Below are 11,861 nucleotides of genomic sequence, written 5' to 3'. Positions count from 1 at the left end.
AAAGCCCAAATTTTGGAGTTCCGTCCCTTTAACAACCAACTTGATTATAAACGGCAATTACAGGAGAAAAGTTATGTCGTTCATCATAAGTCACCATCATTTCGAGGCAGGTAAGTCAGTTTGTCTCAGATGTGTTCCAGATCACTTACCTGAGGGTTTCCAGTTGTGTCCTTAGGTACCCGCCCATGCATCTCTTCTACCCATCGAAAACACACACACCCACACACACAAATAGCATGTCTCCGTACACAAATACATCTTGCTAATACATTTCCGCATACAATTAATGTTGTCTATAGTTACCTTGTCTATATTTATAAATCCTTTCATTTTTCGTTCTACTGGCTGACGTGCCTGTCCGTCTGTATGTAGTCATTTAAGCAAAACTATCCCGTTTCCAATTTTCATACAAACGCGTGAATTTCTTCATATACAAATTTGCAACAGAATAAACTGAACTTGATGTTTTAGATGAGGCAGCAGGATTCTTTAGTTCAATCGTTAAAGTGATACATTTTTCACTGGTGACACTAGCAAACGCGCTCCTTAAATTTCTGCTGTGTATTTTGTCAATTAAAAAAACGTAAAGCACGTTAGTTGGTCTTTAAATATAATCTTAGGAACTCTTGTCCCAAAACAATAATCCTTATCATACCCGTCACAAGTCACATTATTTTCTAGGATATTTAAAAAAAATGTATGACAAAGATTCTTCTCCCGTAAACCTTATGACAATAACTGTGCATGCTCTTGCTAAAAAGGACATTCATCTTCATTTATCAGTAGACAATAAAAATACTAACATAAACGTGTGAAAAGGCAATGTGGAGCTTTGTTTTGCAAAGACACGTGTTCGTTTTAATTGTGTCTCTTTTTAGTAACTCACATACCTGATGCAAATTAACGATGACTTCACTCGCCGCTCATCAGCAGGTACCTGGACCCTATGTTGCTATAATTATGGTGTCTCGCGTGAGTGCTCGGCTTCTGAAATCAGTTTAAAACATCGTGAGGCGTCATTCAAAACAAACACTGGACATCAAACAATTTACAAACATTTCCAGAGGTCAAACTATTACAAATATTTGTGTACGTCAAAAGTTTATCAACATTTCTGGCTGTCAAATCGCAGCAAGCATCAGTGGGCGTCAAATGAACGTAAACCGGTGTCAAAGTCCAACAGGCACATACAGCGGTGACGTTCGTTCTGTCTGTGCTTTACTTATTCAGCTGCTTTGGAAAAAGAAAAACGAGGACAACTCACGGGGACCTCCCCCTTCGCGGTCTGTGCTCAATGAAAGCTCGCGCTCATCTACTTCTCCCTTGGTCAACGCGGTCGTCACTGCCACTGTCACTATTTACGGACACCCTTCAAGGCCTGCTTCTACTGTATCTCCTCGTTAACGCTCGCTGCTGGCACGGCGAAAAACACCAACCAGCCGAGTTCGTCCACGCTCCGCCCCCAACCCCTTCACACGCCAGTGCAAGAGCGGTCTACCCGGGGTACGGGCACTCGAAGATTGTTGATAACGCGCATTTTCTCAGACGGGGGCCTCTGAGGGCTTGAGGGACTTTGATTAACGCCGCCCCATGGCAAAGTGTTAAATGTAACATTGGTAACACATTTTCACAGTCACAAAGTGTCACAGCGACTGATAGCAGACTACCCATTTCATTTACCTGTCATGATTTACACCTGTTCTTTCTATTTTGCAAATAGTATTAAATGTACCATATGCCAGATAAGAAGTCTACCCGCCCATCTTGCCAGAGTCTTCTGGCGTTGGGTACACGAAGATGTCCGTCTGTTTCGTCTGCTTCTTCAGAGTTTCAGCTGAAACGTTTTTATTTTAAATGTACCCTACTTATGAAGACCAATGAAGTCTAACATCGGACAGACGGGTGCCATGAAGACATTTTTAACAGACCTTCTGTTACTAAATAGCAACACCACAGTTGCTAGAGAGGCTATTGTGGGGTATGCTGTTGATAACATTGTGGAAAGTTAACCACGCAGTCATTATTATAAAAACGCTGTAAGAACGCACTTCTTTCAACTGCATACATTGTTTCTTCGTAATCTTCTCAATACCTCATATTCAGTAAACGGGAAGTCTCAAAATATCTCAAACAGCCAATCACCAAACACTAAACCCATTAAAGAAACGCGATATGGTCTATTTTTATACAAGGCACCGCCTTTTAATGCAAATATTAATATCTGGATTTTAACTTTATGCTGTATTAAATATGAGATTAGCAGTTAAATGCCGTTGCGAACTCGCTTTTGATTCACTAAAGCTTGATTTCACAGCCCTATACAACGTCTGTTCTTTCGGTGTGAGACGTTGACGCCGTCTTTTTTTCCCAGCCTTGACCTTCTACTTTCAGGGTTCCGATGCACGTCCCTCTCTGTGCAATGTGCGTATTTTAGTCAGCATGCACAGTGGGTAATGTGCAACTGCGTCTTAACTAAGTTTTAACCGCAATTTACGAGGATTTCAAGGCCTGAGATGCAGATGGCGACACAGTGGCAGAAAGCACCCGACCTCAGCGGCTGTAATCACGACAGGCTTGGGTCTAAGCGCGGACAAAGCCTGTTACCTGAAACAGCGGACAGTTTCTCGACCCAACTGTCACTGTTCCTTCACTGTCTGCTCTTTCACGTGATCGGCTTGAGGTCTAATCTCGCGAGGTCCTCCGCCTCGTCATGACGTCAGCGGCATACGTCCGATGCTGACGAGGAAACAGAAGCACCTGTCGACTGCTACGTCATGTAACAGGAATAAGGTGGAGGCCGTGGGAAGCACACCTTGCTTTTTAACCGCGGTCTCTACTTTGGACAGATGCGACATCTAGAGGCAGTTAATGTCACGATGACTAATTCGATCTCGGTGGACGTTAAATGAGGCGAGACATTTATTCACAAGTTAGAAGAATTCCTACTCACATAGTAACCTCACCTCATCACTAAAAAGTTGACGACGTAGCTTGTGTAGGGAAATAGTTTTGTCTACATGGATTGGCACGTTTCAAAGAACAATAACAAGAATATAATAAATAAAACAAATGATGAAACACTTTTATTTGAACTGTACTAAAAAGATTAAGTCAACTTGTAGCAAAAGACCCATGCAAGCGTGTGACAGGTGCACATAATTTTTTTTTTTTTAAGTTAACGACATGCGCAGTTTTACACTACTTTGATATCTTAATATGTTCGCTACAACCGGGAAATGGAACCTAATCGCGAGCTGCTGGGTGGAAGGTGTGCAATGCTCGCTGCACGCTGAGTGCGTAACAACCTACAGCAGCCTATTCCAGCAGACGACGCAGATGAGCAGGCTTGATGACAGAGGCTTCTGTATAAATTGTGGATTAAATGGAGGATCACACCCACGGATACTCCAAATTACTGAGTCTTGACTATCATACGACTTTGACACAGTCGTTATTGGCTTTCTCTTGGACTGTCTACCCAGTCATCCTATGCGTGCGAAATCTTGTCAAAACAATGTACAGGCACACGCCTTCACGCAGAAACAAACAAACAAACAAATACAGGTGAAAACCAGAGTTCTGGTCTCCTTTTCTACTAAAATTCTTGAAAGACAAATATTCATTTCAGCGGAATTTCATTCTGAAAGCAAAAACAAAAACCAGTCGACTCATGGTAAGCGCATTCCATAGAATCCATTGATTAAATATCAGCATGTTTTAAAATTGTTTCTTCACCTGAAATATAAAGTTGTAAACTATTTAGCTGCTGGTGGCAATTCTCTCCCAATGATTATTCATTATTTCGATCTGTTCTCCCTCTATTTTAAGTTTCACACCAACTGCGCAAGTCAACTCCAGGACACTCCCTCTAGTCTCGGTGATAATTGTTCCCTGATATTCTTACGTCCTCCGAGGATCATTTGAGAATCCACCCGAAATGGCTAATAATTGGTGGTAATAATCTCTCCAGTATCCCAGGACTCCTTTTCCTTGGCACGGGTAGATTGGAATGCAATGTTCACTGTGATAAACCACCGGAGTTATGAAACTAAGGGCCCGTGTCTGCAGCCTTGGGCTCTATTACGCATTTGGCTGACAATCAGCAAATCTCGCAAGTATTTATCTAAGACGGGAAGCAAGCAAGCAGAAAAAAAGGAGATAAGTGTGCCAAAAAGTCTGTCAGTGTCATTTTTCTTGTCCCATTCATGCATAAGCATTTTCAGCTTGCATGGGTATTTTTGTTTGTCTTGTAATAATAAAATAAGTGCATAATGTACTAGCTGCGCCCTTTGACAATCAAAATAGTCGTATAATTTATGCAGTAAAATAAAGAAAGTTTTGCTTTAACTAAACTATACGCGTGAAAATTAACTGTTAATGGCTAGAAATAAAACTCTCCAGAAAGCCATATATATATATACACACACACAGAGATATATGTGTAATGGCATTCGGGTACGCATCTTAATGTCTCTGTCGGTTTCATCATGCGTTGCTATTTCTTGTTGTTTGTGGCAGTTGGTCGTGGTTTAATCTGCGATGCAAACCGTTGTATCCTGCCTGAACTCTGTATGATCCCCTCCCTTGTCCCCGCCGTGGTTTTGATCCTCTTGATCAGCTTTCGTCTCGCGCTGGCGGCGACTATAAGCCCGACTATGTCACACTCTGACGCAGAGCCGTTCAGTTTCATGTTCCAGCTGCTGATTGTGACCAGGACTCACCTGGCCATGCTAGAACAGGTGAGGTGCGACGGGAGATAGGTGACGACACAAAGGCGCAGCCAGCAGGAGAAAACGTCTAGTGATGGAAAAGATAATTATGGGGGAAAAACTTTTTTCCCGATCAGCACCGGGTGCTTTTGAAAAGGTTCTTGCTGAAGCTGCAACTGTCAAGAATAGTTTATGCCACACGGAAGCTGTAGAAAGTTGGACACAAAGGCATGGTAGCTCTGAGCTGTCACCGAATAGCCACCATGCGAAACTAAAACACAGTCCGAAGCCAGCGTCGAAGACAAAAAAGTCTGACTCCAGAACGAAGCTGCCGAATGTTTTAAAACAGCGCACGATGGTGGAAAGACGAAAGCAACTCGCTAGTTTCCTCCAGCCACTGATGTCGCCCAAACACCCGAGGAAAAGCGAGAAACAGGAGAGGAGGGAGCGGCAGCTCCACACGAGCGTCAGCAGTCCGGACTTCCGACCGTGGAGGGTCAACGGCCATCGGAGCACCATTGGAGGTTCAAACTCTCTCTCGCACCTGGCCGATCCGTACTTAGCGTTACGAATTTCTCCGAATGCCCGGCCTCCTGGCCCCAGCGCCAGCCCAGGGGACAGCAATAATGGCGGCGACTTTAAATGCCCCCTGCCCTTGTTGGATAGAGTCTGGAGATGGATCACGAAAAGTTCCAGCATTGATGGCAAGGAGATCCGCAACATTCTGGTGCTGGGCGTCTCTTTCCAACTTATCTTCACCGCTTACTACGCCACTCAGGTGGGTGTACGGTGTTTGTCTGGGGGAAAGGGTGGTGAGAGAAAAATAAAAATGGAGTTTTAGAGGATTGGGCTGGAGGAGATCATTTCATATTCGTTGTCTGTGATTAAGATACGAGTTAAGGTTTGGGTTATTTTAAGGTTTTGGTGCAGTCGTTATTTTGGACAGAATGATTTAGCAGACAAAACGATTGAGGTCACGGTTTGGCTCCTTGCGCATGTCAGTCGCCCAAGTCTGTGCAAAAACAGTTACATCTTGGAAAGGATATTTGAAGTTTTTTTGTTTTCATTTGCCACAATAGTCAGTCTTTTTTCACCTATAATTCCTCACAAATATTTATTGTTTAAAACTGATGTAACTGTTTATGCGTACAATGCAAAGCGAAATGCTCTCGCCAAGGTGTCTTTTGTAAGGATGTCAGAGACCAAGTAATGCAAAATATGTCCTTCGATCCAATTGGATGCACAGTGAGGATGGTTGCCCCTCATTAGTCGAGACATTGATCATGCTAATAATCACAATTTACCATCTGTTCTCTTATAAAGAACCTACAAAGCAGTCTGCACGAGGAGGAGGCCCTGGGAGCCAGTGCACTGGGCTGCATGTATGGCATCTCCATCGTCTCCAGCCTCTTGGCACCTACACTCATCGGCCTCATCGGCGCCAAGGGTAGGTCACTTCACTGACTTCAGACATGCACAGAATGAATAGTGCAGATCTAGTATTTTAGTGTTGTATCCCAAACATATCGAGAGAAGTAAACAAATTAACAAATCATCACTTAACCGGTCATAAAATCGAGTTCATAACTGAAAAATTCCTTTGTTCACATTTTAATTAAAATATGCAACCGCCATCTTCCGGGATCAGATGGAGCAGAGATCGCGCCAAGAAAGACGATAGACAGAAAAAAAACAAACACTCCCCTCCCCTACAAAAAAATCCCTCGTGCTTCATGAAGAATCTCGCTGTCTGTATGTGCAGGTTGTGTGGTCACCGCGTGGTTTTGCTACATCATCTACACCCTGGCGCAGTTTTACCCGCAATGGGGGACGCTAGTGCCTGCTTCAGTCCTACTGGGAGCTTTCCTTGGACCGCTGTGGACTGCACAAGGTAGCATGACATCACGAGACTTATTCAAGCTGACATTGATCATAATAACTTGCCCAATATCTTGCAGTTCTGCTACGACTCTTTATGGAGTCTTTACTCTTATGAAGTAGTGAAGTCAATATTCTACGATGAATCACGTCCGCTAACAATTTCAGCACAGCAATAACTGTCTGGCTAGAAGCATCACTGTCAGGTACTACAGGTACTGTGTGTTTGGCAGGTCTCTACGTGTCTGCCTGCGGCTTCTCCTTCTCCAAGCGCTCCCCCCACTCACCCTACGTCATCCTGTCACGTTTCAACGGCCTCTTCTTCACGTTGTACGAGACTACACAGATCGTCGGCAACCTCGTCTCCTCCCTCGTCATGCAAGACGGCGTCAGCAACAAGTCGGAGGCCATCGTCTTCAAGTAGGTTCTGTAGACGACTATAGAGCGACTCGCCAGTCCACTGTTGTCAGTGGTGGACTAGTATCTCCGCTGTTATACGTGTCTCTAGATGATGTAGCCCTCGACTGCCCTCAATGTCCTATCCATTCTCTTGCAGTCGTAGTGTTCTTGGTGCTAACGGCTGTTTGAACAGGTAAAGGATTGCAAGTGTGACACCCTTACTGAAACAGCACCACTGATCCGAGGAACTCTTAACTCCTGTTAACTTCCAATCATCTTTCCCTTCTTGTTCGTGATCTTATCATCATCATCATCGTCGTCATCGTTGTCGTCATCATCATCACTGACCTTGTAGCACCAACATAATTTGTTATCTAGATGAACACTATGTACCTTCTGTTGAATGCCTCACAATGTATGTCACATGTTGTCTCAGGCATTTTAGTTGACACTAAAGTATCAAAGGCTGTCACGGCCACTGTTGTTAACCTTCAAAGGGCCGAAACTGCTGTGCCCACTTGAATTGCCGTCAAAGAAGGTTCTTTTATCGAACCATTAAAAGTGCTTACTTTCTGCCACGTGATCAGACAACATTCGAGCTGTGAAGATGTTTTGCCAGCAGCGTTAACAAGGACACTGCACTGTGGGTATCTTTCAGATTCTGCGGACCCAATGACTGTCCTTGGACTGAAAACGTGACTGACATTGAGGAGCCAGACACCTGGGTGCTGCACACTTTACAGAGCATCTACATTGGGCTTCAGGTGATTAAGCGCCCTACCTGGATGTGTAACTAACAATAACATTTCCCAAATAGCAAGCAAACATAAACATGAATAATACTAACGTACTCAACTAAATATCAAAAGGGACATGTCTGCAAACAGCACACAATGTCCAGTTATGTGTGCAAATAGTACGACAGGACGAAACCTACTCTCTTAATCCATCTTCCTCTCTTTTTCAAACTCCTCTCTCTCTCTCTCTCTTTCTCCTTTCTTTCTGTCATTCACTATCCCTCCTCCATTGCATCTTATTGTAGTGCCTGTGTGGATAGTTTTGCTTGTGAGTGTTACAGGAGTGCATTTCAGTTCATTACTCACCAACTTTCTTCTCACTACATTGTGATCCAGTAAATATGACCTCCATTTTTTGTAACTACTTCAACAGGTCTTGGGACTGGGTCTAACGGTAGTCTTGGTGACACCACTGCCCAAGAGCGAATGGGTGGCCAAAGTTCGCATCCATGACACAGCGATATCTTGGCTGACCACGCTGCTCGGAACAGAGTTACTCTTCTTGGTGCCCTTCATGATCTTCCAGTCTTTGCAGGAAGGGATCCTGCTTGGCGAGTACACTAAGGTAAGTTGCAAGAGGTTTCATTTATCACAAACCGTGGTATGGTGGTAGTATTCTGTAGCGAGATGTGGTAGAGGTGGCTTGTGTGTGTTTTCCCTTCGCTGTAAAAGTCTGGTGTCTGTGACAGGCTTACATCAGCTGTCCCATCGGGATCCACATGGTGGGTTTCGTCATGGCGGCGTACGGAGCAGTGACAGCCACCTTCGTCTTCATCTTCAGCCGCTTGGCCCGCCGGTCAGGCCGCCTGGCACTCTTCCTGCTGGCCGCTGTCATTAACCTGGTGTTACTCATCATCCTCTACAACTGGACACCAGATTCCTCCATGACAACGCTCATCTTCATCATACCTTCAGTGTGGGGCTTGTCACAAGCCATCTGGCAAACCCAAACCAACGGTAAGTGTTACCTCTTCAGTTTATCTGTTGTCATAATTTACTTTCCATATATAAATTTCAGGCTGTACTTTCCTAACTTTGTGTTTGTTGCATTTTTAAAGATTGTAGACCTGCCTTTATCTTCTTTTCTCTGATTCGCTAATTCTATCCCTTAGTCAGCTCAGTCATGAACATATAAACACGGCTTTTATCTATCAACTTTGTACATTAAGTACAGCTTTTAAGAAACGATGTTACTATTTATAGAATATGACTGTATAGATACAGTGTTATAGATGTAAAGATGTCGTGACAGCACTAATCAGCTTGTATATATTTTTTAACAAAATACTGTTACTGTCATGGCAGCCATGATTGCCGTTGCCTTCTCTGACAAGAAAGAACCTGCCTTCGCCATCTACCAGGCGTGCCGGTCAGTGGGCTTCACCTTGTCCTTTTCGTTTCACGGCCATCTCTGCGTCTTCACCTCAGTTTCCATAGCCATCGGCTTCCTCGTCGTCGGCATTCTGCTGTATATCGGAGTCGAACTCCGGCAACGATTTAGCGAGCGCATCGACGGGCTCAGCAGACGACACTTTCCCAAAAGCGACATCTCCCGGCATGAACCGGAACAAGCCGCTAATGAAACTGACGAGGATGACAGCGACAGCAGCAAAAGACGACCCGAGAAACGACAGAACATCCGTGGCGACAAGGTCAGCGCAGCAGAGATGAGGAGACTTTACGCAGAGGAGGACGACGAAGAGGAAGAGAGGAAAAGAGGGCATCGGCTGACTGTTGACGGCATCTACCTGGCCTCTGGGGAGAGCGCGCAGATGAACAACGACATCAAACGTTTCCAAACGGATTGGCAGCGCGTCAGTGTCTCGTACTACGCACGTTCTCGGAGCGTGGACCCATCCAATCATAACGTGAGGTCGAGCGAGGTCAAGGCTTTCCAGGTCATGCCACGGTCGCAAAGCCTCGACGAAATAGAAATGTTTGACGAGGCGGAGATGTGGATGCAGAGGAACGACGATCCTTTTAAAAATTACAAAGTACAAAGGAAAATGGGAGAGACATATGTTTATTGAGGTTCTGTCCTCGACAACAACGTGTGATAACCTAAACTCGACAAGTTTGCAGCATGCACCAGCAAGAAAGATTGCAATGTCTGTCTCTTATCATGTGATAGTCTTGAGAACAGGGCCTACCTTTATTAACCTTGCCTTGACTAGTCTAAGATCTGCGACAGTACATGAGAAATAGACTAGATATACATTGATTCATAAGTACTATCCTCTTGCGGATGTGCTCTCGCAATGGGGTTGTTAAATAAACACACCGCCCAAAAAAATTGCGCTTACACGAGGAGGTAACACAAGGTTTACATGTGAATTCTTGGGACTTATAAGTGTGTGTTAAGTGATAATAAACACGGTTACACGTGTGGCACTGCATTAAAATGAAAATACACACACACTCACACACACGCACACAAACACACACGCGCGAGCGCACGCACACACACAAACATAGACAAACACGCACGCGCACATATACACACTTGTGTAGGGGCTTGCATTTCGGGTCCATTGGCTCTGTGCTGAGACCAGGAAGGAAAAAATTATTTAATATTTAATATTCTGTAAAGAATGAAGACATAGAAAGGCATTTCCGGTGAGGTCTGTATTTAGATGTCTGCATGCAGATATTTAAACATGTAAATTTATATTATGTTGTTAAATAGCAATGAGCTTGAGGAGAAGCTGAGTGTGATATATAGTATTTGAACCTTTAAAACATCACCATCGCTGATGCAGGCAAGACTTACCCCAGAGGCAAGACTTACCCCAGAGGCTGTGTGTAGCCTTACAAACCAACAAATTACGGTAATCTTATTTTCACTTGTTTTAACACCCAGATGTGTTTTCGTGCTATCATTACAATATTAAGGCAGCACCATATAAAAAGAGAATTAATTTCACAACGAAACTAGCCCTAGTGATTATTTATACTGAAGGTTTTTTGCTTACAATGTTGTTTCTGAAGTCCTAGTTAAACATTACTATTACGATCAAGATTTTGTTTCAAGCTTCAATTTATTCTGTGTATTTTTTGCTCATCATTTGCTTGAGCACCCAGAACAATTGCCTGATTACTGGTACTTCTTACTATTGTTATCATTTTGCCATTCACCAATACGTGATAAAATCAAGATAACTTTAATCTATAGGACAATATCAGTTACATGAAGCCAGTGGTGAATGGATGTACTGTTAATTTGTATGCCTGTATATCAAAGCCTGAATTGTGCTGACCTGTGAATATTGTTATTAAATATGATTTTTTAAAAGATTATGCTTGTTTGTATACTTATTTGAACTGTAAGTAGCTTCAGTGTCAACAGATACTCAGCTCAGCATAAGCTCGAATTTAGATGAGTGTATATGCACACAAACACTGCTTTGAGGCAGCAGCAGCAGCAGAAGAAGAAGAAGAAAGAAGAAGAAGAAGAACAACAACAACAACAACAACAACAACAACAACAACAAGCCTTTGTAAAGCACCTAACCCAATAATCGAGGCTTGGAAACGCAGTCACGTGAGGAAACACCAGCTAACGGATGATAACTAATGAAAATAACGACGAAGAAGTCTTCTATTGAGTGATGATTCGAAATAAAAGAAAGAAAATGGCTATGACTTATGTGAATACAAAGAAAATTCCAAAGTTGAAGTCCATAAGCAGAAAATACGCTATAATTATGTCCGGTGGCTTATGATTTGCTTCCCCTTGAAGAAGTCTGTTATCAAAGGTAGAGAACCCAGAAAGAATGGCAATGGACCGAGGTAAACATGTACTAAACTTGTAACCATGACATTGTGTAGCAGTCTAACGCATGCTGAACCGCGGTAGACATTTCTTGCACATGACAGACTGATGCGTGACGGACCTCTTCAAATAAATTCTCGAAATGGGCCACCATCCTATTATCGTCCGGAAACAGTCACTTGTCCCTAGGGCCTGCCGTTCGACGAATTCTCTTCAACGTGATTTGTTTGTCTAAACGAATGAATGTGATCTATTGTACTTTGGTCCGTTTGACTAAGATTATAGGATGTATAAAGCAAACTACAA

The 11,861-nt window shown here is 43.4% G+C and overlaps 1 protein-coding gene and 1 long non-coding RNA gene across 4 annotated transcripts in view; one reads left to right on the top strand and one right to left on the bottom strand.

Moving 5' to 3' along the window:
• The window catches only part of LOC112561907, a 41,190-nt gene extending 32,962 nt beyond the window's left edge, over window positions 1-8,228 (bottom strand). The window contains exons 1-3 of one of the 3 annotated variants that reach the window (XR_003098741.1): window positions 8,090-8,228; window positions 6,040-6,173; window positions 891-987 (exon numbers count right to left, since the gene is read on the bottom strand). This is a non-coding gene — a long non-coding RNA (uncharacterized LOC112561907). Of the gene's footprint in view, window positions 1-890; window positions 988-1,264; window positions 1,752-6,039; window positions 6,174-8,089 lie in introns of those variants that run through there. The other 2 variants (XR_003098743.1, XR_003098742.1) reach the window with 2 other exon arrangements.
• LOC112561888 (protein unc-93 homolog A-like) lies at window positions 4,662-10,446 on the top strand. The gene is made up of 8 exons (XM_025234726.1): window positions 4,662-5,487; window positions 6,033-6,156; window positions 6,472-6,600; window positions 6,821-7,007; window positions 7,645-7,750; window positions 8,157-8,348; window positions 8,473-8,740; window positions 9,089-10,446. Exons 1-8 carry the CDS (start codon window positions 4,804-4,806, stop codon window positions 9,811-9,813), a joined length of 2,415 nt encoding a protein of 804 aa, XP_025090511.1. The 5' UTR covers window positions 4,662-4,803; the 3' UTR covers window positions 9,814-10,446.
• The last annotated feature ends 1,415 nt before the right edge of the window (window positions 10,447-11,861 follow it).

The sequence above is a fragment of the Pomacea canaliculata genome, linkage group LG4, assembly GCF_003073045.1.
Source record: "Pomacea canaliculata isolate SZHN2017 linkage group LG4, ASM307304v1, whole genome shotgun sequence".
In the NCBI taxonomy this organism is placed as follows: Eukaryota; Metazoa; Mollusca; class Gastropoda; order Architaenioglossa; family Ampullariidae; genus Pomacea; species Pomacea canaliculata.
This window is presented reverse-complemented; position numbering and strand designations above follow the sequence as displayed.